A 26,455-nucleotide genomic window follows, 5' to 3' on the forward strand; every position below is an offset into this window, starting at 1 on the left:
ATGAATGTACCATTTCTCGCAGCAGTGATCGTGGGACACCGCAGGAGGAGGATGCTAGCCAGGGCCCGCATTTTTCTACCTAGGACCTGCGTTTTTTGGGATGCCTGATGACCAGGTCTATGGCAGGTATAGGTTCCCACCTTATATCATATTAGACCTGGTCAGGGAGTGGGAAGATGACCTCACATCACCCACCCTGTGCTCCCAAACACTGAGACCCTTGAAAAGGTGCCCAATGAACTGCTTTTTTTGGCCACTGGGTCATTTCATCGGACAACTGCCATAGTTGGGGGCATTTCACAACCCACGCATTCACGCTGCCTATGCCAGGTGTTGGCAATCATGACTGCAGGCCCCTCAGTCCGCAGGCACATATACATGCCCAGAACACTGGCAGAAGGGCAGGCTAAGGTCCAGGACTTTTACGGGGTGGCACACTTCCCTAAAGTGCTTAGTGCCATCGATTGCACCCATGTGGCCCTACGTCCACCTAGGGCCACAGAGCACATCTATCGCAATAGCAAGCACTGGCATTCCAACACCGTGCAGGTTCTATGTGATGCAAAGGGAATCATTACTTCTGTATATGCAAACTATCCAGGGTCCACCTGTTAGGCAGAATCCTCTGCAGTACCCTTAGGGAACACTACAGATAATTAAGTCTACAAGTAGTAGTACAATTTCACCTTTGGTACAAGCACGTACTACACAGTTATAGTGGTAGCAGTAGCGGAGCAGCCAGGCTTATCTCAAGAGCAAATGAGCAGTAATAGGGATTACACCAAGGACTACAATTACTGTGACTCGAACAAACACTTACTCAAGGTTTCTGGTTAAAAAATATAAGTACATATATTTTTAAACCATCTGTTCACAAAACACTTCACTTCTATTAAACAAAACCACACTATAAATATACCACACACAACCAATTCCTTTGGTTCAGGTCAATTCAAGATAAGTACATTAAGATTTGACAGACCAGTGTTGTGAAACGAAAGACGTTACCGGGGGTTAAGCAGCGCTCACTTTTTGACAGTAATGACAGTTCGGTCTTACGAAAGAAAAGCGTACCCACGGGGAGACTTGTAACCGTAGTCAAAACACATTTAGCACATTGAATAAAAACCAAGGAAAAGGGGATAAAAATCATAGGCAATACTTTTGTCAAGGCACTTGAATGAGAGGGCGTATTCTAAGAGACAGATAAAGTAAATAGGCCTGTGCCAGTGTCAAATGGAGCAGGGCTCTGTTGTCGAGGATCACACGATTACAACAGTTCGAGATTAATATTGCCAGGAGTACTTGGATATTGTCAAATGGAGACGAAAGTTATAAGAGCGAAGGGAGAAAGGAAAAGCCTTTGGTAAGGAAAAGGGTTCACCCCAATTCCTCAAGGTCGGATGGAGAGAACGACCAAATGGACACAGTACCTTATTCGAATGAAGAAAGCTGGTACCATGGCAGTTGTTCCTGGTAGTTCCTGCAGACTCACGGTTCCTGAAGCTTCAGTCGTGGGGACAAGAAGGACGACGTCTGGAGTGATCTGCACTACCCAGGGATGAGGCCAGAGTTGTCCAGTTATTTTATCGAATACGAAGGATGGAATGACAAAGTTCGAGTCAAAAGGATCGAAAAACAATTTTTTGTAATGATTTATTTCAATTTTCCTTTTTTTAAAAATTTAATATAGTTAAAAAAAAAAAGTTTTTTTTAAAATAAAACAGGGGGTTGGAGGGGAACTCCCCCATTAAAAAAAAATGCATTCGACCCTTTTTTTTGTGGTCCTTTTGACTTGAAAAACTGCCATTCGATCCTTTGTATTTCGACCATTTCACCTATAACCGAGGCCAGCAGCAACAAAGCAACAGTGAATAAAAGGTGCGCTCCTTTAAAACAGGAGAGGGCTCTTCTGATGGCTATCCAGACCACTACAGTTTCGTGCAGCAATTTCAACCCAGGAGAGGATTCTCTAGCTGTAGGAAGGTGAGCTGGTTGATCCCACCATGCTCAAGGGAAGAAGACTCCGGACTGGATCTTCTGTCATCGTAGATGGCTCAGGACTGCAGCAGGGTTTCACCGGGACTCGGGAGTTGCAGCAGCCGTCGTCTTCTCCGCTTCTCTTCGGTTCTTGTAGTTCCAGTGGCGACTCTGACTTCCAGCCCAAGAGTCCTGGCTTTTATGCCAAACTTCACACAGCCTGGGTGTCAATCACACAGCAGGGGGGTGGTCCAGCCGGACAACCACCCCAGCCAATGGACACAAAGTGTGACTTTGGTCTCCAAGGAGACCCTGTGCAGGGGGTTACTAAACCCCTCCCTCACATTTAGCCCACCTAGACACCCAGACACCAAAGGAGGGCTTCTTCACAGAAGCCCGCCATAGGACGGCGAACAAAGTAGGCAAACCGGGTTTGCCACGCAAAGTAAAACACAAGAAGGATGTTAACACAAAGAAATGGCAACTAAATCCGACAGGATCCAAAATAAAGTATATTTGGTCAAGCGGGTTTATGTTCGAGGCTAACACAATAGCCTAAACCAGTACCACGTGTATACACTATAATCGCGGTAGAAAAGTTGAGGTAGATACCACTGCCACCAGCCAAGTCTTAGTGTTAAGGGAGCGAAACAAGGCTCCAGGAGGTACAGACAAAAAGGGATTAGAGTTTACCCTTTCCAATACTCCATGTAAGATGGGGTGTACTGGGTCTGTAGGTTAAATGACTAGATAAAGTAAATGGCAACTTTACCTGTTTCTGCGGGACAGTAGTAAGCCCCAGAGAAATGGAGTCAGTAGGAAGTCTTGGAGACAACCCTGTGTCACTGCACTGAAGGTGCTGTGTAACACACACAAAAAGTTGGGCTCATGGAGTGGTGTGGCTCCAGAGCCCAAGAGCACACAAAAAGTAGAAATACACATGGCAAAACACATGTAAGAGTGGGAAAAAGGTTCACACTCTTACCAGGTGGAAAAAATAAACCCCAGAAATCCAGCAAAGCTACTGATGGACTCACTAGGTAAGGGAAATTAGCCATAAATGAGAATTCTCCCTAACACCACCCATGACAGTTTCATATTCAGAATGTTACCCCTACATCGGGCCCTGGAATCTGGGAGGCATGGCAACACATGGCTCATTAGTGAGAAGAAATGGCCCTACAAATGCATGCATGTCACACACAGACAAAAGCACAACACTGACAAACCATTTCACCTCTACAGGAGACAGTGCCTACTCTCTGAGAACCTACATGATGACGCCAATACGGAACCGAACCACACCACCGCAGGTAAGATACAAAGCAGCCCATATTGCAACTCCGGCCATAGTGGAACGCACATTCAGAGTGCTGAAGTCACGCTTCCGCTCCCTTGACCACTCTGGTGAGCTACTATATGCACCACCAGTAGTGTGCAGGATCATTATTGCAGCATGTGTCCTGCGCAATGTTGCAACACGGCGTGGCATTCCAGTGGACATGGTGGTGCCCTCACATTCCCAACCACATGCACGGCGGCTGCGCATGAGAGGGGAAAGGGCACGTGGCAAGGGTGCCGTACCCAGCTTGTGGCACAATTTTCACCTAAAATCCACCCCCTGCAGAGTGCACACAGCCCTGCCACATTCTAGGTGACAATTGATGATGACAAAGGGACAATCATCTGTCCCAACCTTACCACCCTGAGAATGTGTCCTTGGAAGTGTCACATTGTGTGCATCCCTTAGAACTTACTCAATCTGGTGTGCACAAAGGGAAAGGAACACATGGAAGATGTAGTATGCCAGTAACACCATGCCAAAGTACACATCCAAATGCCGTTATGTCACCTAACACCCTCTCCCCCGCCCCACTTCATGCATCCTGGTTGCCACACCATGCCATGGCATGCAATGTCCAAAGAGATAAATAAATGGCCAACACATAACTCTACTGTCACAAATTGTTCAGCGATGAATGGAACCAGGTCCAAAATAACACACACTCACGCATCAAAATAATAATGTAGACAGGAACATAAATTGCCCAGTACAACATACCAGAAACACTGGACCCAATATTCAATCTGTCTGACAGTGACTCATCATGTGTCGTAACTTCCACTGGGCACCCTTGTAGTATTCTCTGTGGCTCTAACTAAAGGGTGCAGGTAAGCATATACAGCAGGAAGGCAAACAATACTGGAGATAGGCAAGTTAAATCATACAGATGGAACAGGAACAAAGGATTGATCTCAATGCCCAAACAAAAAGGGATGTTAACCATGTACTGAACAAACAGTGATGAATCCCACTAGGGGTGTATACACAGGTTGGACTTAAGACTGCCAACAGATATAAAGGAAGCCCAATGCCTCTGTTTAATTTACCTTTACACGCTGCACTCCTTGCAAGCCCATGGAAAGGGGAAGCAGGAGTGGGATCTGTTCCCGGACCCTGAGGCACAAACAGGGAGTGTAATAGCATGAGACAAGCCGGTATTGGTCCAGCCGGAACCCACAGTGGATGCCCTCGGATGCCACACAAAGCAACAGACTGTCACATAAATTCACAATAGAGCACAGGTAAAACAAGGGAAGGGAAGGGAAGATGCAGAGATTTCCTGCTGGGAACCCCCAGCAGTCTAACTCCGAACAAAGACTAACAAATGAGGACACAAGAATGGCAACTAAACTAAAAGAAACAGGGAAAAATAGGCAGTAAAGTCACCAAGGTTCAGAAGGGGAAAAACAAGCACAAAGAAAATCAAAAATGCCCATGGTGGACCGGGGAGGAAGGCCTACCCTGGAGGGTGGAGGGGCAGGGTGCACTTCAACACCCACATGTGTGAAGGTGCATGTCGCAAGGGAGGTTCACCACACATAGTCTTGGCCTGGTCCTCCATGGCAGCAGCCATGCGGGACTGAGATGAATGCATCTGCAATATTATGCCTCGGAGGTCCGCATGCAACACCTCACGGGAAGCACGCAGTACCTATACACAGCCCTGAAACCCAGGGTACAGGTTTGGATGGCGCCTTCAGAATGCAACACAGCTTTCTATCCACTAAATGTAACAATACTTTCAATGAATAGTCTGCTCTTCCGCGCAGTCGCAAGTGAAAACACTTCATCAATCACGGCACAAACCCCCCGTTTTATCTGTTTGTTGTAGGTCAACACCCATGTCAGGGAGCTCCTTCCCCCACAATGAATGTGTCACGCAGGAAAGCCCTTTGGATTTTTATTAGGCCTCCAACCCGTCTCGCACACAACCTCAACAAATACTCTGTGCCACAGTGGACTAGGAAACAGGCCGGTGTGTATTAATTAAATATTTATAATTTATTTAGGCAAATGAGGACAAACATGTTACAGCAGCCACCAATGTTGTGGCAACACAAAGACAAATATCCTTGGCAACTCAGAGATGACACTAGAATATACCTTACAATAGTTCCCTTTTAAATCACCTCTCCTCCCCCAAACAACCAAAGAACAGTTCAAAACACACAAGAAATATGAACCGAGTTACACTTTTCTCCCAGCACCACTCACTCCCCAACATCCACTAGCCTTGACTCTTTTTGAATGGAAAGCAGAGGCACAGAGTGGGAACACAGAGAAAAATCGGATTTTAGGTAGTACTCACAGAAACATTATGGGGACAGAAAGAGAAAGGGAAAATTTGTTATTCATAGCACAAAGGTAAAATTGGTTTAAATGGTTTAGCACAACTGCTATGGGAAAGAATAGAAAGGAAGGGAATTCATTTTTCTTACACCTAAAAGGACACAACAGGTTTGAGGATTATGGTCCGAACAGAATGGGTAAATCGGTTCTAAATTACTTAGCACAGTTGCAATGAAAAGGCATAGAAGGAAATGGGAATGTGTTTTTGTTACACCAAGGAGGACAGGCAGGGCTTTGGGGAATATTACCAGAACAGAATGGGAGAATTGATTTTAATGGTGTTTGGCACAATTTAAAAGTGGAAACATGCCAATGGGAATTTGTTTTTAGATCACAATGGACACAGACAATTTCGTTTTGCAGATCACAATGGACACAGGGAGAATTTCGTTTTTGCAGATCGCAATGGACACAGACAATTTAGTTTGTGCACCCTGCACACACACGTGGAACAGGGCTGTGGAGTTAATTCTTTTGGCAGATCTTTTAGGCCTATACCGGCTCACAACACACTAGGAAAAGATGGTTGGTTTTGAATGCCAAGAATACAGATCCCTTGAATTAAATTGGGAATTAATTGATTTACTTTGTAAAATAGGATAAGGATCTACACAGGCAAACAGGGATTTTTCAACGGGGAAAGAACTAAGATACACAGGTAAACAGAGGATTTTGCAATGCGGAAATATCTAAGGCAATGCTGAAAGAATACAGGGATTGTACAGTCTATGGCCTGGGCTATTTCTACTTACAGGAGAGGTCTGGAGTGGACATCAGAGTGCATCAGGGTACACTGCTGAGACAGCCAAAGGGCTCAGCTTCTTCTCCTGATTCCAAGGTCCCAATCAGTCTGTCTCCTGGCTTCACTGCAAGCTAGGTCTCTCTCTGCTCACGCCAGATTTTGACAGCAGGTCACCGCATGGGATTAGTGGTAAGTCCTGCTCTGAAGCAAGATGGCTTAGTACTAGGGCATATGACATCACTAATGTGTCATGATTCTCGCGAAAGGGATTGACTAGCCTTCACTAACCCATTCCCACCTGTGTGCTGATAGGACAAGTGAATGTGCTCTACTCCCCTGGTGTTTTGGGACACCTGGGGAGTAGAGCACTTCATCATCCCACTTCGACAGGTTGGCTCGATCATGTTTTTGAACTCAAAATCTCACAACATGACAAGTGCCCTTCATTTTAACATCTTGACCGATATGAATATAATTTTGAAAACTACATTTGACAGCGAATCACATAAAACTAGTCAGAAGTCTATAGGTCATTCCTGTGCAAATATATAGTTCTTCATTTACTCCGGAATCATATCAGTGAAAAATATGCCATTTTACGGACGTCAAAGGATTTATGATTGTCATGTTTTATCAAATTTTCACATCTGAGAGAATCAAGAGAAGGCCCAAATCCCATTTTCATTTATAACTTCAGTTGTGTTTCTCCTACCAAAATCGTTTTTAAATGGTGAGAAGGGGTTAACTTTCACCTTTAATAATAACGTAGAATGACTATTTTGCGATGTACGCTGTCCTATTTACACAATGAAATGCATTTTTCCACTTTCAAACATGGGCAGCTCCACCACTCATTTGCTCAGATCTCCAACCTTTTATTTTTAAGTTTCATTTCTGTTCTGTTCAGGCATGGCATCAGTAGAGGGGGGATCTGTGTTTACATTAGCTCAGTCCTTCAAGAGCTAATGACCAGCTAATGCACTTTTTATGTGAATTGTGACCTGGTGGTCACCAGTGCTGCCAGGCCAGACCCAATCTTATCTGGTCCACTGTGTTTCTGATCTCAAAAGTGATTATTTTCTTGTATTTTTAAGGAAGGCACTGACAATTAAAGCAGCCAGACCTCTCTCTCCCACGCAACAGGGAGAGGAGCTGGGTTTCGCATGTTGGAGAAATCAACATCCTGGCCCCTTGCAACAATAGCCTGTAACTGGTGCCTTAATGCATGTAAAATAACCTCTTATAAAATACAACGTTTCAAAAGTACATGCGTGTTGCTTTGAAATTGTCCATGTAACTGAGCGGGTGATAGGCAGAAATCATGTTCACGCTTTGAAAGATTAGCAAGCATTTTGCTGAGCATATTTTTAGTTTAAAGGGAAAAACCAAATTACAGCATTTTATTTAATTTTCATGAAAGTGCTCCGTTTTACTGCTGAACACAATGCTGACATCCCATTGAGGGTTCTGTGGACTGCTGTTTCATGGACATATAATTTCAGCTCTTCATGGATACGTCAAAATATCCTTGCCATTTGTCTTTCGCTTTCTTTGTGAGAGGCAGTTCGCATCTCTCCATATTTTGCAATTTTAGCACCTTTCCTTTTGATTTAAAAAATTTGAGCCGTTACAATTGTGTCCTCGGAGGCTATTATCTTGGAAATCCGCCATTTTGTTCATCATTTTCTCTGCCCGAAGAGTGAGGAAATTGCAGACCATGTTCTGTAAGTCCCTTTTCCAATCTTTTTCAACAATAAGGTGACTCTTAGAGTGTGCCCTTCATTCCTTCCGAAGGTTGTTTCACCTGTCACAGACAATCTATCTACCAGCTTTCTTTCCACCTCCTCTTCCATCCAAGGAGGAAGAAAGGCTGCATAGGCGCGACCCCAGTAGGGCTGTTAGTTTTTACAACACAGGACAAGACAATTCAGGTTGGAAGACCAACTGTTAATCGGATATACAGGGCCGAAAATGGGTAAAGTAATAACAAAGTAAACCCTCTCTACACCAGTAATCCATATCAGGGTGATAAAATGGTGCATTCTAAATCTGTGTCACAAGAAATGGTAGCAAGAGGACAACCTATTTTGTACCAGTGGCGGTCTGGTCACTCCCAGACTAATGTGCTGGTCTACCCAGAGTGTATTATGTCTTTTATCACATTTAATTAGCCATACATATCAGTGTCTAGATAGGTAGATTATAGTTTAATCTGGGTTTCTCAGTAGTCAATTTTAAGGACCGTGAATAACTTCTTTTTCATTGCTGGCATCACAGCCCTCATTAGGGTACGGTGTGCCACTGCTTTGTGGCCATAAAATACACACACAGGAGATTCCAAACACTCACGTGACCCGACATGAAATAAAGACTGTTACCTTTTCAAACGGGTAATATTCATACATATTTACTCCTACGTCCCATCCCCTTTCCGCCATACTGTATGGGCGTCCCTCACTACGGATGGGAAGTGAACCTTTCACCAGAAAAATAGTCTTCCCCATTAAATTTGGATGCACGCAGGTGCATGGCCCTGTGATCATGCACTCCCCTGACTCCACCCACCGTCGCCACGCTTCGGTCCTCTTTTCCACATTGACGGGAACGGACCGCTTCACCAGCGCTCATGGGTTAGGCCTACAGCCTTATAATTCCACGCGCTCTTCCCCGAAGATTTCTGTTTTTTCTCTACTTGTTTTCTGTCCTAGCAATTATCAGAGAAGTCTCTGTCCTCTGGTGCCACGCTCCTCCCGGCGCATGTCGATGACGGCGGGTGTCTGCAGGTGCCCAGCATGCAAGGGTTCCTTCCCCACGTCAGATCCTTACGCACTCAAGTGGGACCAGCAAGGAGACCGAGGCTCTCAGAACTACTGGCCAACAGGCTGAGGGGTTGCAAGATCCTCCCGGTTCCACCACTGAGGTGCCGCAAGCCTCTTCTACCGGGGGCATCCCTGAGGGGCTTTGCTCTACTATCGTGCTCGTACCCGAGGGGGCGCCTATACGCAGCACTACCGGCGTCATGGCTGAGGGCACTACGCCTCCCATGTCGCTACCTGAGGTGCAGGGAAGGTCCAAGCTTTTAAGTGTGCAGGCAGAGACTGGGCCCGGCTCTTCAGGCATCACGCAGCAGGCACGTGGGCAGGGCATGACAAAATGGCTGTCAGGCCAGACAAGATGGCGGCTCGCCCGGAGCCTACCTCCTTCTGGAGAGCAGGCATGGGACTGCACATCTAGGTGGGACTGGACCACTCCAGTGACCTGGTCCACGTCATACCCGACCACACCTTCACATGGGCGTTACGCAGCTCCCAGCGTGGTGCAGCAAGGACTGTCAAAACCTCAGCAACCACAGGGCCCGGCTCCTGCTCCTCCAGGCCCTTCGTCTGCATGCGATGATAGGTTCTTCGAAAAGTTCCTTGCCCTCATGAAATCACTGCAGATGGGCACCATTCTCAGGTGGGGGTCATCAAAGACATGCTCCCTCCGGCACCACCCCAGGCTCCGACCATGGTCCAGGCCCCGGCCCAAGTTCAGCCCTTGGTCCCCGTGCTCACACCAGTCATGGTGGCTCTGCCTCCGGCGCAGCCTCCACAGCAGCCCCCGGCACTGCCAGTCAGCGAGCCACAGCTGCCCGCACCCAGCACTCCACAGCGGGCGACATGGACGAGGACCAGGATACTCCCTCATCAGCTAAGGCCTTCCACGAGAGGCTGGAGGGTGTAACAGAATACCTTGGTATTGCTCAGCCACAACTTGAGCAACCTGAAGCAGGGGTTCTGGCCGAGGTGCTGACCATTCACCCTGCCACATTCTTGCAGAGGTGCTGACCGTTCACCCTGCCACAAGAACTGGCATCCCTCTGCAGAATGACGTAGAAGCCCTAGCCAAGAAGGGATGGGTGAAGCCGCACTCAACGCAGCTTACCAATAAACGCCTCGATGCCAAGTACAGGCAGGCGCAGTGGGACTCACTCATTCTGGCGGTGCATACTCAACTGCATTCATCAGTTATAGCTGCAGCCTCCCTTTACTCCAAGCCACAGACTTCATCATCTGCACCTACCTCAGCCCTTCTAGGGACGGAGGAAAAGCTATTGAAATCCCACAGCGAAAAGATTTACTCTAATGCCACGCTCCATGCGCGCCAGGCCAATGCTGACACTGTGCTGGCTGCAGTGAATCAAAAATTTTGGCGGGATATTGCGGATTTCCTACCAGAGCTCCCCGCGTATAGACAGGCGCGCTTTAAAGCTAGATTGGCAAAGATATGAGAAGGACAGCTTGGCTCAAGGCGACCAGGTTTAACCCCGATTTGCGAGAGTGCATTCTAGACCTGCCATTTGAGGGTGAGGACTTGTTCCACTCGACCACGGACGAGGAACTTGACCGCAAGAAAAATAGCTCTGACAGCTAAGTCCTTGTCAATCCTGACAACGTCGGCGCCCAAGACATATAACCAGTCACCAATGCTCTGACAGAGCCCGTACCTTCGGTGGCTTGAGGGGTTTTCAGGAGCTGCGCACTAGACAGCCCGACCGGTCTCCTAGCCAGCATAGGAGCAAATCCTCCCACAAGGGGTTTTTCCAGTCCCACTGCCAGGCACCAGCTTCAGAGAGTAAGAAGTTGTGACGATGTCATCCAGATCCACAAGTCTTTGGTAGGGGGCAGGCTTGCTCTTCACTTTTATTCCTGGAGGGCACGTTTTGCTGACACATGTATCCTCTCTGTAGTTTCCATGGGCTTCTGCATGCCGATCGCTCTACTTCCTTTTTCCTCCCCTCCACTCCCGCAGATCGGGACGGCAACTCCTTTGGCGGAAATCCGCTCGCTCATCACGAGTCAAGAGGTGGAGGAGGTCCCAGCTTCACAACGAGGCATGGACTTCTATACCCAAATATTTGCTGTTTGGAAAGATTTCTCTTTACTGCACCTTTCCTTGCATCTTTATGGAACCCCCAACCTTTTGCTTTTATTTTTGAATCTGACCTGTACTTTTTGCCGTACAGTGAAGCCTTAAGCTTCACTGCACTGGCCTTTGCTCATTTGTTATGGGGAAACTGATATGTCCTTCAGGCAGTCAGTATTGGGAAACCTTGTTTCCCTTAGTCGTGTTACTATGTTACTACCTTTGGTTACTTTTGTATCACTTGTGGTATCTTTTTATCATTGTACAATGCAGCTTACACTGCAGTACAATGGGGTGCATTTTTAATTTGGCCTAGACTAACACTGAGAGTATTTTTGATTACTCTAGGTGTGCTAAAAGGATAGGCTGGTGGCAGCAATGGTTTTTCCCCCACTTTTTGGGGATTTTCGTATATTCGCTTTACCTTGTTTACCGCGTTAGGCTACGAACTGTGGCTACTGGTCAAACATGCCGTGCCATGAGATTTGTTGCCTGTTCTTTTACCTTCTTATCCTTTAGCCTTCTTCCTGATCCGAGAGCCCAGGAAAATCCTTAAAAGGACTTCCAGTGCCCGTGAAAGCAGTAGCTTTGGGTGGGCTACTGGAGGGCTGACTGTGTTTGCTGACAGGATGTGGGCTGGGTCAGTCTGACTCCAATCCACAAACTGGTTTCAGTGTGTGAGTGGAATGCATGAATGTTCCCGCCAGTGGTCCTGATTGGACCACTGCTGGGTTGTGTGTGTGGGCTAGTTCTGCCATTGGATACTGGGAGTTTCAGCTCTTACTTTGCTTTTAGGATAACAGGACCCCTGCACCCATTCTTCAGAGATCCTGGAGAAACCTGAAGGAGCCAAGTATCCTATCTAGTTGTGACACCCGCGAAGAGACCCGAGACCCGACTGAAGGAGGCCTGGCAACCAACTTCTGCTGTCCTGGTGGAGCCCTTTCTTGCTCTTGATCTTTAGTAGTCCTGCGAAGGAGCGGAGGGACCTTCCATTCCCGACGTCTGCTCGGTGGCCTGCCAATGAAGCCTTAGGAAATGCCCTGGAACCGTCCTGTGGCTGACCAGCTTCATTTTTGGGCTACCGTGCTGCTGGCGTCACTGTACCGAGTTTCTGCCCGAAAGTTGGGGTATCCTCAGCTGGCCCTGCGAAACTTCAGCGTCCTAGCATCAAGGGGACCCGAAATAGAAGGGAAGGTCCGACCGTGGCTGCTGAGTCCTTTTGCGTCGCTGTGCACAGTGACCACCGTCCGAAAATTGCTTACCTGACCAGAGTCCAGTCCTGAGAAGGGGTGCTGCATCAAGTCTAACTTGAATCCTGACCCTAAGAACCTTTCACTGGACCCCAGCAACCCTACCTGCATGTTCTCCTGCATCCCAAGTTCTGTGGAACTGTATCCTGAACTATTAGGCACAAGGACCCAGGCAACTTGGGATGGACAATTTTAGATGAGGATCATCTCTGTGGACCCTTTAGTGCATAATACATGTCTAACCTTTCCTTTGCAGGAGTTTCTGATTTGTATTATGCCCTTTAACAAAGTTAATGTGAATATGTATTTAGTTTGATAGTGTTGTGTGTTATGTCTACCTGCTTGTAGTCATTTTTCTATAGTGTGTTTTGGCCATAATTGAATAAGTTTTTATACATCCTGTCTAAGTGTAATCCAAGATTCCCATTGTATGACCTCATTGTGAACCCTTTACAAGCTCACCCCATCTGAAGAAATTTGCCTAAACCACATGTCACTGCTACCTAAACTGGTTTGTCTTGTTCCTGTCACAATATAGGTTGGCCTTCTATACATCTGTCCACCAGGCCAGAGTATAGAAAATCAGTCCTAACATTGACCATTCAGAAAAAGAACCAGGCTGGCCTGAGAGTTGTACTGGACCATTCTTCCTTGAGCCTTTCCCTACCCTTTCAAAGGTTCAAGATGGTAACTCCGGCTCTTATTGCAGAGACATTGTGTGGGGGAGACTGGATGTACTCCCTTGATCTGAAAGATGCTTACCTGCACGTGCCCATTTGGGAGCCCATTGTTCCTTCCTGAGGTTCAGGATCATGGGCGTTGATTTTAAATACAAGGTCCTCCCTTTTGGCCTCAACTTGGCTCCAAAGGTCTTTACAAGGTTAATGAACTCCTCACTCAATCCTTAATATTCATGCAGCTAATATGGGATACGAGAATGGAGAGGATCTTCCCCTCGGCAGACAAGGTCACGGCAAACAAGAAGACCACCAGGCATTTTCTCAGCAGGCCAGTGACCTCAGTGTGGTGGTACCAGCACTTGCTTGGCATAATGGCGGATTATCTCCTTGCGGTGCCACACACAAGACTCAAAATGAGGAGGCTGCAGCTGCATTTCTCAGCCTCGTGGAATCAGGAGACTGGCTCCCTGGCAGCTCTCGTCAGCATTGCACAGTACCTGCACCTGGACCTGGAATGTTGGCGTGCAGAAACCAATCTGTTAGTGTACAGACCGTTCCGGCAGGCCTCTCCTGAGATCACCATTACCACAGACTCGTCCCTAGAGGGATGGGGGGGGCTACACTGGACAACCACAGTGTCCATGGAGTATGGCCTTGACAGGATCAGCTGGAACACATCAACTGGCTCGAGATGATGGCCATCTGGCTGGCCCTCAACCCGTTCCTACTCATTGTCTGTAGCAGGGCGTTGCTCCACTTGCTTGTATTACATCAAAAAGCAGGGAGGTACCAGATCCCCTCCCCTCTGCCGTCTGTTGGACATTTGGGACTAGGCACTGTCCAACAGCATTTACTTATCAGCAGCCCACCTGCCCCGAGGAGATCAGGTTCAGCAGGTTGGGGATCGACAACTGAGTGGCAGTCGAATGGAGCGGTCCCGAGGGGGGTTTTTGACAGGTGGGGCCACCCTCAAGTAGACCTATTCGCTACCATGGACAACGGGAGTTGCCCTCAGTTCGCTTCCTGGCTGGGGCGAGGCAGACGATCTCTGGGGGACGCGTTGCAGAGCACGTGGAATGGCTTGAATGCATACGGTTTTTCCCCCACTCCACTGATTCACAAGGTTCTCTGCAGGGTCAGGCAGTGACACAACCTTCGACTCATCCTGATAGCGCCATGGTGGCCGGCAAGACTGTGGTTCTCGGATCTCCTCCGATTGTCGGACCAACCTCCAGTACACTTCCTGCTGGGTCTAGCCCACTTACTCTCCCAGCAGGGGGGCACCGTAGTTCACTCCACCCTGCAGAAGCTAGCTCTGGCAGCGTGGTTCCTGAACAGGTCACCCTGAAGCAAGATAACCTGGCCATCATACAAGGGGCAGGAGCGACTCCACCAGGAATCAGTATAGAAGCAAGTGGACCAGGTTCTGCCACTGGGCCAAGACAAACAGCGTTGATTCACTGACATGCTCCCTGGACCATGTGTTCGCCTTCTCTGTGCATCTGGGTCACTGAGTGTGCTCTAGACTCCTGCCGTACATGTCTGGTGGCCATAGGGGCTTACAAGAATTCCGGAGATGACATCTTCTCTTCCAATCCGGTGGTAAAAAGGCATCTGGCAGGACTAATCATATTATATCCACCAGTCAAGCGTCCACATCCCTTCTGGGACCATAACGTGGTGTTGGGCACCCTGGCTCACAAACCTTTCGAGCCCATGGCATCCGCAGACATCAGGCTTGTGACTATTAAGACTGCCCTGCTGGTTGGCCTTACTTCAGCACGCAGGATCAGCGGGATTTAGGCTCTGGTGCCCTCAGAGCCTTACACCACATTTCACTGGGACAAGGTGGTGCTCAGGACGCATCCTGCCTTTCTCCCTACGTTCTCCACTGACCCAAAGGCTTAGGCTCAGAAAGTATTGCACTGTCTGGATGTCAGGCATGCGCTAAGATTCTATCTGGACAGGACAAAGAGCTTCCGTAAGTCAGATGCCTTGCTCATCCCTTTTGGCGGGTCAAAACCACGTTGTCAAGCATCCAAGGCTTCCGTAGCAAGGTGGATGGTGTAAAGACTGGAGGGGGGGTATCTGTATTTCTGCCCCAGATATGGTATGGTAGAGACACAGAGCACCCCAGCCAAGGTTCTCTATATGGTAGCTGTGGATGAGGAATCAAGGCTTAAGCTCTCAGGAGGTGATGCAGGCTGGTTCTTAAGTACAGTGAGTCCCCACAAAGGAATGTCCATGCACTGTTATGTGCTAACACTGTTCTTTATATAAGTTTCAGAGATACATAAGCAATTCAATAACACACTTTATACTTTGGTAATTCTAAAATGACAAATATTTACAATTTCTATGTGGTACCACACTTGGGGGCCCTATTCATGGAATTAATTGCGCCAAAAAAGATGGACTTACGCACACAAGCGCCTGCCTGTTTGCCGATTCATGGAACACAATGCGCAGGGCTTAACCGAGACTTGCGATGAATCAGCGCGGGTCGAACACGTCACTGCGACACTTCGAATGACTTGCGCGAGACTCCTAGCGAAGGGGCGTACCGTCTTGCGCAGTCACCTAAAAAGGGGGCGGAACATGTGAAATGGGGAACAACAATCAAAAATGTGGGCGTAACGTGGGAAGTACCACAGTAAAATCCTTGCTACGCCCATATGCGCTAACAACACGTATTCATGGAATCGAACAGGGCTCACTGGCGCGCAGAAAAAGACCTGCAAATCCGGAAACACGTCCGCCATGCCAAAGCAGGCGTGAGCGTCACAGCGCACAAAAACCAATGCATAAAAAGTGTGCACGAAAAACCAACGCTTGCATACAGCTACGATGAATGTACCATTTCTCGCAGCAGTGATCGTGGGACACCGCAGGAGGAGGATGCTAGCCAGGGCCCGCATTTTTCTACCTAGGACCTGCGTTTTTTGGGATGCCTGATGACCAGGTCTATGGCAGGTATAGGTTCCCACCTTATATCATATTAGACCTGGTCAGGGAGTGGGAAGATGACCTCACATCACCCACCCTGTGCTCCCAAACACTGAGACCCTTGAAAAGGTGCCCAATGAACTGCTTTTTTTGGCCACTGGGTCATTTCATCGGACAACTGCCATAGTTGGGGGCATTTCACAACCCACGCATTCACGCTGCCTATGCCAGGTGTTGGCAATCATGACTGCAGGCCCCTCAGTCCGCAGGCACATATACATGCCCAGAACACTGGCAGAAGGGCAGGCTAAGGTCCAGGACTTTTACGGGGTGGCACACTTCCCTAAAGTGCTTAGTGCCATCGATTGCACCCATGTGGCCCTACGTCCACCTAGGGCCACAGAGCACATCTATCGCAATAGCAAGCACTGGCATTCCAACACCGTGCAGGTTCTATGTGATGCAAAGGGAATCATTACTTCTGTATATGCAAACTATCCAGGGTCCACCTGTTAGGCAGAATCCTCTGCAGTACCCTTAGGGAACACTACAGATAATTAAGTCTACAAGTAGTAGTACAATTTCACCTTTGGTACAAGCACGTACTACACAGTTATAGTGGTAGCAGTAGCGGAGCAGCCAGGCTTATCTCAAGAGCAAATGAGCAGTAATAGGGATTACACCAAGGACTACAATTACTGTGACTCGAACAAACACTTACTCAAGGTTTCTGGTTAAAAAATATAAGTACATATATTTTTAAACCATCTGTTCACAAAACACTTCACTTCTATTAAACAAAACCACACTATAAATATACCACACACAACCAATTCCTTTGGTTCAGGTCAATTCAAGATAAGTACATTAAGATTTGACAGACCAGTGTTGTGAAACGAAAGACGTTACCGGGGGTTAAGCAGCGCTCACTTTTTGACAGTAATGACAGTTCGGTCTTACGAAAGAAAAGCGTACCCACGGGGAGACTTGTAACCGTAGTCAAAACACATTTAGCACATTGAATAAAAACCAAGGAAAAGGGGATAAAAATCATAGGCAATACTTTTGTCAAGGCACTTGAATGAGAGGGCGTATTCTAAGAGACAGATAAAGTAAATAGGCCTGTGCCAGTGTCAAATGGAGCAGGGCTCTGTTGTCGAGGATCACACGATTACAACAGTTCGAGATTAATATTGCCAGGAGTACTTGGATATTGTCAAATGGAGACGAAAGTTATAAGAGGGAAGGGAGAAAGGAAAAGCCTTTGGTAAGGAAAAGGGTTCACCCCAATTCCTCAAGGTCGGATGGAGAGAACGACCAAATGGACACAGTACCTTATTCGAATGAAGAAAGCTGGTACCATGGCAGTTGTTCCTGGTAGTTCCTGCAGACTCACGGTTCCTGAAGCTTCAGTCGTGGGGACAAGAAGGACGACGTCTGGAGTGATCTGCACTACCCAGGGATGAGGCCAGAGTTGTCCAGTTATTTTATCGAATACGAAGGATGGAATGACAAAGTTCGAGTCAAAAGGATCGAAAAACAATTTTTTGTAATGATTTATTTCAATTTTCCTTTTTTTTAAAATTTAATATAGTTAAAAAAAAAAAGTTTTTTTTAAAATAAAACAGGGGGTTGGAGGGGAACTCCCCCATTAAAAAAAAATGCATTCGACCCTTTTTTTTGTGGTCCTTTTGACTTGAAAAACTGCCATTCGATCCTTTGTATTTCGACCATTTCACCTATAACCGAGGCCAGCAGCAACAAAGCAACAGTGAATAAAAGGTGCGCTCCTTTAAAACAGGAGAGGGCTCTTCTGATGGCTATCCAGACCACTACAGTTTCGTGCAGCAATTTCAACCCAGGAGAGGATTCTCTAGCTGTAGGAAGGTGAGCTGGTTGATCCCACCATGCTCAAGGGAAGAAGACTCCGGACTGGATCTTCTGTCATCGTAGATGGCTCAGGACTGCAGCAGGGTTTCACCGGGACTCGGGAGTTGCAGCAGCCGTCGTCTTCTCCGCTTCTCTTCGGTTCTTGTAGTTCCAGTGGCGACTCTGACTTCCAGCCCAAGAGTCCTGGCTTTTATGCCAAACTTCACACAGCCTGGGTGTCAATCACACAGCAGGGGGGTGGTCCAGCCGGACAACCACCCCAGCCAATGGACACAAAGTGTGACTTTGGTCTCCAAGGAGACCCTGTGCAGGGGGTTACTAAACCCCTCCCTCACATTTAGCCCACCTAGACACCCAGACACCAAAGGAGGGCTTCTTCACAGAAGCCCGCCATAGGACGGCGAACAAAGTAGGCAAACCGGGTTTGCCACGCAAAGTAAAACACAAGAAGGATGTTAACACAAAGAAATGGCAACTAAATCCGACAGGATCCAAAATAAAGTATATTTGGTCAAGCGGGTTTATGTTCGAGGCTAACACAATAGCCTAAACCAGTACCACGTGTATACACTATAATCGCGGTAGAAAAGTTGAGGTAGATACCACTGCCACCAGCCAAGTCTTAGTGTTAAGGGAGCGAAACAAGGCTCCAGGAGGTACAGACAAAAAGGGATTAGAGTTAACCCTTTCCAATACTCCATGTAAGATGGGGTGTACTGGGTCTGTAGGTTAAATGACTAGATAAAGTAAATGGCAACTTTACCTGTTTCTGCGGGACAGTAGTAAGCCCCAGAGAAATGGAGTCAGTAGGAAGTCTTGGAGACAACCCTGTGTCACTGCACTGAAGGTGCTGTGTAACACACACAAAAAGTTGGGCTCATGGAGTGGTGTGGCTCCAGAGCCCAAGAGCACACAAAAAGTAGAAATACACATGGCAAAACACATGTAAGAGTGGGAAAAAGGTTCACACTCTTACCAGGTGGAAAAAATAAACCCCAGAAATCCAGCAAAGCTACTGATGGACTCACTAGGTAAGGGAAATTAGCCATAAATGAGAATTCTCCCTAACACCACCCATGACAGTTTCATATTCAGAATGTTACCCCTACATCGGGCCCTGGAATCTGGGAGGCATGGCAACACATGGCTCATTAGTGAGAAGAAATGGCCCTACAAATGCATGCATGTCACACACAGACAAAAGCACAACACTGACAAACCATTTCACCTCTACAGGAGACAGTGCCTACTCTCTGAGAACCTACATGATGACGCCAATACGGAACCGAACCACACCACCGCAGGTAAGATACAAAGCAGCCCATATTGCAACTCCGGCCATAGTGGAACGCACATTCAGAGTGCTGAAGTCACGCTTCCGCTCCCTTGACCACTCTGGTGAGCTACTATATGCACCACCAGTAGTGTGCAGGATCATTATTGCAGCATGTGTCCTGCGCAATGTTGCAACACGGCGTGGCATTCCAGTGGACATGGTGGTGCCCTCACATTCCCAACCACATGCACGGCGGCTGCGCATGAGAGGGGAAAGGGCACGTGGCAAGGGTGCCGTACCCAGCTTGTGGCACAATTTTCACCTAAAATCCACCCCCTGCAGAGTGCACACAGCCCTGCCACATTCTAGGTGACAATTGATGATGACAAAGGGACAATCATCTGTCCCAACCTTACCACCCTGAGAATGTGTCCTTGGAAGTGTCACATTGTGTGCATCCCTTAGAACTTACTCAATCTGGTGTGCACAAAGGGAAAGGAACACATAGAAGATGTAGTATGCCAGTAACACCATGCCAAAGTACACATCCAAATGCCGTTATGTCACCTAACACCCTCTCCCCCGCCCCACTTCATGCATCCTGGTTGCCACACCATGCCATGGCATGCAATGTCCAAAGAGATAAATAAATGGCCAACACATAACTCTACTGTCACAAATTGTTCAGCGATGAATGGAACCAGGTCCAAAATAACACACACTCACGCATCAAAATAATAATGTAGACAGGAACATAAATTGCCCAGTACAACATACCAGAAACACTGGACCCAATATTCAATCTGTCTGACAGTGACTCATCATGTGTCGTAACTTCCACTGGGCACCCTTGTAGTATTCTCTGTGGCTCTAACTAAAGGGTGCAGGTAAGCATATACAGCAGGAAGGCAAACAATACTGGAGATAGGCAAGTTAAATCATACAGATGGAACAGGAACAAAGGATTGATCTCAATGCCCAAACAAAAAGGGATGTTAACCATGTACTGAACAAACAGTGATGAATCCCACTAGGGGTGTATACACAGGTTGGACTTAAGACTGCCAACAGATATAAAGGAAGCCCAATGCCTCTGTTTAATTTACCTTTACACGCTGCACTCCTTGCAAGCCCATGGAAAGGGGAAGCAGGAGTGGGATCTGTTCCCGGACCCTGAGGCACAAACAGGGAGTGTAATAGCATGAGACAAGCCGGTATTGGTCCAGCCAGAACCCACAGTGGATGCCCTCGGATGCCACACAAAGCAACAGACTGTCACATAAATTCACAATAGAGCACAGGTAAAACAAGGGAAGGGAAGGGAAGATGCAGAGATTTCCTGCTGGGACCCCCAGCAGTCTAACTCAGAACAAAGACTAACAAATGAGGACACAAGAATGGCAACTAAACTAAAAGAAACAGGGAAAAATAGGCAGTAAAGTCACCAAGGTTCAGAAGGGGAAAAACAAGCACAAAGAAAATCAAAAATGCCCATGGTGGACCGGGGAGGAAGGCCTACCCTGGAGGGTGGAGGGGCAGGGTGCACTTCAACACCCACATGTGTGAAGGTGCATGTCGCAAGGGAGGTTCACCACACATAGTCTTGGCCTGGTCCTCCATGGCAGCAGCCATGCGGGACTGAGATGAATGCATCTGCAATATTATGCCTCGGAGGTCCGCATGCAACACCTCACGGGAAGCACGCAGTACCTCCGAGATAGTCCGAGTCAACAGTTGCATCTGCTGTTCATACTGTGTACCGCTGGCTGCCTGTAGCACTTCCCGTGTAGCTCTGAAGGACAGAAACTCTTGTCTCAGGGCGTCCCTGTGGGCCTCACCCTCTGCAACCAGGGATGCCTGCAGAGCCCTCAGTTCCGCCCGTCGGCTCCTGTTGCTGGCCTCCATGTGCAGCCTGTGTGAGCGGCATGTGGACCACAATGCCTGCAGCTGGTGCTCTACCTGTATTGCTCGGGGATCATGAAATTGGCCAACCTATCCATGCCCTGAGCCAACATCTCATAGGAAGCACCCTGTTGTTGTGCAGCACCATACATGTACTGTTCCCACACTGTATCGCCAGCCCCCAGCCATCCACCACGTGTGCAGGGCCAACACCTGCCTGACCAAGGGAACTTGGCCCTTGATGTTATGCCGCTGTCTGTGGCTGCAGGACTGCATCCCTCCCTTGCTCAGCTGTCTCAGGAGGCAATACTATGGAGCGTGACCCTGCAGCTGTTACCACAACAGATGGACGTAACAACACTGACTGGCCCTGTGAGGGGACGTGACCCCCTGCAGACGCTTGGGCTACAACAGCACCAACACTTGATGCACTCTCCTGCGACAGAACAGAGGAATCCAAATCTGGTTAACCATCGGAGCTACAGGTTTCATCAGAGGTGGAGTCATACTGAGTCAGACCCTGGATGAACTGTAGCACAAGTGGATTATCATGTGTTAGGGAGAATTCTCTTTCTAGGGCTAATTCCCCTCACCTAGTGAGTCCCCCAGCAGCTTTGCTGGATTTCTGGAGTTTATTTTTTCCACCTGGTAAGAGTGCACATCTTTTTTTCCACTCTTACATGTGTTTCGGCCTATGTGTTTTTACTCATTGTGTGATCTTGGGCACTGGAGCACACCACTCCAAGTGCCCCTGTTCTTGTATGGGTTACACAGCACCTTTAGTGTAGTAACCCAGGGTTGTCTTTTAGACTTCCCTCTGACTCCATTTCGCTGGGGCTGACTACTGTCCCCCAGAGAAAGTTAAAGTTGCCATTTACTTTACATAGTCACTTTTACCACAGACCCAGTACAGCCCATCTTACATGGAGTACTGGAAAGGGCTAATCTGTACCCCTTTTCTGTCTGTACCTCCCTGAGCATTGTTTTGCTTGTTTAACATTCAGACTTGGCTTGTGGCATTGGTATCTACCCAAAAATTTCTACCGCGATTTTATTAGATAAACGTGGTACTGTTCTTGGCTATTGGCCTCGAACATAAACCCGCTTGACCAAATCGTCTTTCTTTTGGCTCCGGTTGGGTTTATTCGCCATTTCTTTATGTTAAAGTCCTTCTTGTGTTTTACTTTGCGTGGCAAACTAGGTTCGCCTTCTTTGGATGTCTAGGTGGGCTGAATGTGAGGGAGGGGTGTAGTCACCCCCTGCACAGGATATCCTAGGAAACCCAAGTCGCACTTCGCCATGATTGGCTGAGGTGGTTGTGAGGTGGTTGTCCCGGCTGGACAACCCCCCTGCTGCGTGATTGACAGCCAGGCTGTGTGAATGGGGGTTTTGCGCATAAAAGGCAGGTCTCTTGGGCTAGAAGTCAGTCGCCTCTGGAACTACAAGGAACCGAAGAGAAGCGGACAGAACGACGGCTGCTGCAAGTACCCTGACCCGGTGAAGCCCTGCTGCAGTCCTGAGCCATCTACCCTTCGACATCTAAGAGAAGATCCAGTCTGGAGTCTTCCCTTGAGCCTGGTGGGGATTACCAGCTCTTCTTCTTCAGCCAGAGATCTCCGCTGTGGTTGAAATCACTGCACACTGCTGTAGTGGTCCGGATAGCCACCTGCTGAGCCTCTTCTGTTTTTAAGGAGCACACCTTTTCGTTGTCGCTGCTGTCGGCTTCATCCCTGTGTGGTGCAGACCCCCTTCAGACGTCCTCCTTCACAACGAAGCTCCAGGAATCGTGGGTCTGCCGTAAACCAACAGGAACAACTGCCAGGGCTCCAGCTGCATCGTGGAAACAAGGTAATGTGCTCTACTCGAGGAAACTGGGTGAACCCCTTTTCTTCATCTCCAAGGCTCGTCCTTGTCTTCCCTCCTTCTTATAACTTTTGCTTCCGAACATTGACAATATTCAAGTACTCTTAGGCTATACGGAATCGTGAACTGTCTAACGGTGTGATCTTCGGCACAGGCCTCCGGTGTCATCTAAACCTGGCTCCGACCCTTTGACTTTTGAATTCCTGTTTCTGAGTGTTTCTCGATACTGTCTGCCTAACCTAAATATTGCCTGTGATTTTTGCCTCGAACTCCCTCTGGGTATCTCAGGTGCTAAGTGTGTTTTTGCCCCGGTGGTTTTTCATGTCACGGATACACGTTTATTTAGTAGACCGAACTGTCAAAAAGTGATCGCAACCTTATCCTCGGTATTGTGTTTTGTTCATAACACCGGTTCATTCAAACACAGGGTACTTACCTTGAGACTTACTGTACAAAGTGAATTGGTTAGTTGTAGTATATTTAACTTGTGGTTTTGTTTAAAGTTTAATAGAGGTGTTGTGTTTATAACTGATGGTTTAAAAATAAATGTACTTATATTTTTCTACCTGAAACCTTGAGTCAGTGTTTGCTTGAGTCACAGTAATTGTGGTCCCTTTGTGTAATCTCTGCTACTGCTCATATACTCTTGAGATAAGCCTGGCTGCTCCGCCACTGCTGCCACTCTGACATAGCGGTACAGGCTTGTACCAAAGGTAAAACTTGTATTGCCACCTGTAGTCTTAATTGTGTGTAGTGGTCCCTAAGGGCACTGCACAGGATTCTGCCTAACACACCAGCAGGGTTGCAAGCTCTCCTTGCAGGTGAATGATTGGTCCATTGAATATGGGAACTTTGCCCTTTGACCTACCTGTAAAACAGTGACAGTAATTACTGTGTGAAGGTGTATGATATCTGGAATTGCCCATGGACCGTCTTGGTGATAATCTTGAGTTTGGGATTATTAAATGTATTTGGTTTTAATATGTACATGGATCTAGCTGCTGTTACGCCTAGTTTAGATCTGTATGCCTGCACATCTTATTGTATAATTGTTTTTTGCTTTTACATTTGTATATATTTCTCTTATCTTTTAAACGTGACCAAATGATTTCTTAACACTTCTTTATTAGACTTTATACTTCTCTCCAGGCTTCTTCCAGCATAACTGTTCCCCAATCTTCTAGTTTTCATGGTTCAACCACGCTTGGATCAATTTGGTATGTATTTTTATAGTGCAGAAAACCGTTCCCAAGGCTTACTTCACTTTGCTTATTTTTACCACAATTATTAAGACGAGGGAGATCACTCCTGATGTCGATTAGATCTGCTGCTATCTTTGAGACAAGTGAGATTATTCCAGATGCTTTGACTGTTACAATAAATATTGTGGAGCGGGAGATTACTCCTGAGTCTTTGGTTATCTTTGCCAGAATACCTACTGCAAGGAAGTGGACCAATCCCAAGTTTTAATTAATCTTGTTTACTCTTATAATCACTACTGAGGTGAGGGGGACCCCTCACCTTGCTTGCACCACTTCTGATGCACCTGTTATTCTCCCCCAAGTCCTACCAGGTCTACTATGTAATATAAATCAATTTGTAAAGCGCAAAAAACCCAGGCCAGATGGCATCTGAGTGCTTGTAACCAAGCAAAATGATGAACAAGGCCCACACCCCCTTTCTCAGAATAAAACACAGATGATCCGAGATCTCTCTCAGGAAGGCCGGAAGGGAGTTTCACAGTGTCGGGTCAACACCAAAAAGGAGCGCCCTCCCGCTTGGGCTTTATGGAAGCGGCATACTTCCATCAGACTGGCAAAGGTAGACTGCAAGGTGAGGGATGGGGAGATATCGAATCAGTTTGGATTGCAAGAAATAAAGCCCTATACGGAAAAAAGCGCAAAAAGGTGTATAATACAGAGTGCCTTAAATTTTGTCCGGCTTTTGACAAGAAGCCAGAGAAGTTTGCCCAACAGCATCGAGGTGGGGGACCGACTCTGGTATTTTAACACCAGGCGTGCTGCAGAAATGTGCAAGATTTGAAGCCAGTGCCCCAGAAATTCGGGTTGACCCATATAAAAGCTGTTGGAGTAGTCCAACGCACCCATAATAGAGGCCTTGACTACAATATCGCAGAAATGCAGAGAGACAAACAGCAAAAGCTCTTAACGGAAGGGCTACGGGCAGGGTCCTAGTGATTCAGGCTAGAGCTTTTAAGGCTGTAACCAGCAGAGTGTGCCAAATGTGCCTGCCGCTCTCATTTGCCTTTTAGCGTATTATATCATGATCTTCTTACATAGAAACAGTGTATATGATTGCAGTATATATTTATTAATGTAAAACGAATCAATTTGTTACTTAAATCTTAGAAATCGTTTCGTTTTCATTTTGTTACAGTTTCCATGGATGCTGAATATGGAGCCATACACCGTTCTAGGCATGGCTCGTCAGGATTCATCGTCGGAAGTTGGTGACAATGTGAAAAGTACAGATCCTGGTGGGTCCCCACGTAAAAAAGTTGCACCAACCGAAAATTATGAACTTGTTGGAGTGATTGTGCACAGTGGTCAGGCACATGCTGGACATTATTATTCCTTTATAAAAGAAAGAAGGTAATAAAATATCAGTTATGTCTTAACATAGTATTCTTTGGATATAATTAAATGTAATGCTTTCATCTTATTTCATATTTGTCACAACACGTCTATCATGAATACCAAGGACTAACATAACTTAGCTATCCAAATAGCTAAGCCATACCTACCACCACCATAGTGGTCTTATGGTGGCAAGTCTTGTCTGGATAGTGGCATATTGTGGCCTTGCTGATAGTTGACCTGACTGTGTTCTGTGAATCCAAGGACAAGGGAAAAAAGATGCAACGATTAGAGAAGAGGCTCTGGGATAGAAACAAAGTGACAGACTACTTAAAAGATATGAGAAGGTGTAGGGTGAGGCTGTGCAATTGTGGTTGTAGGAGTGCATGTGTAATCATTAGTAGTGTATTAAACAAATATTCCTTTGAAGACGAAGAATCAAATCCATAAGTGGCATCAAGACATTTTACGTGTGGAGACAGTTTGTAGTACAATTATTGTGTGTTACCAGAATGTATCCCTGAATGGTTTTGTGAGATACTTGAAATGTGCGTGATAATGCTGTTGCGAAGTGGATGCTTATTCGCCAGATCATTTTTACACATTGTTCCTAGTAAGCCAGGAGGATAAATTAAGGCTTCACAGCAAACTGACAGTGGTGCCAAAACCAAGATTTGGAATATAAACCAGCAAAAACACAAACTGAGAAAGAGGAAATCAGGGGGTA

At 47.1% G+C, this 26,455-nt stretch overlaps 1 protein-coding gene across 2 annotated transcripts in view; it reads left to right on the top strand.

Annotated features, from left to right (window-relative positions):
- Nucleotides 1-26,455, top strand: part of USP24 (ubiquitin specific peptidase 24) — a 2,799,104-nt gene that overhangs the window by 1,901,699 nt on the left and 870,950 nt on the right. For both annotated transcript variants that reach the window (XM_069642114.1, XM_069642115.1), the window contains exon 48: nt 25,529-25,743. In XM_069642114.1, coding sequence (XP_069498215.1) covers nt 25,529-25,743 — 215 coding nt within the window. The remainder of the gene's footprint in view (nt 1-25,528; nt 25,744-26,455) is intronic.

Source organism: Ambystoma mexicanum, chromosome 1q (assembly GCF_040938575.1).
Source record: "Ambystoma mexicanum isolate Mex_15411 chromosome 1q, UKY_AmexF1_1, whole genome shotgun sequence".
Lineage (NCBI taxonomy): Eukaryota > Metazoa > Chordata > Amphibia > Caudata > Ambystomatidae > Ambystoma > Ambystoma mexicanum.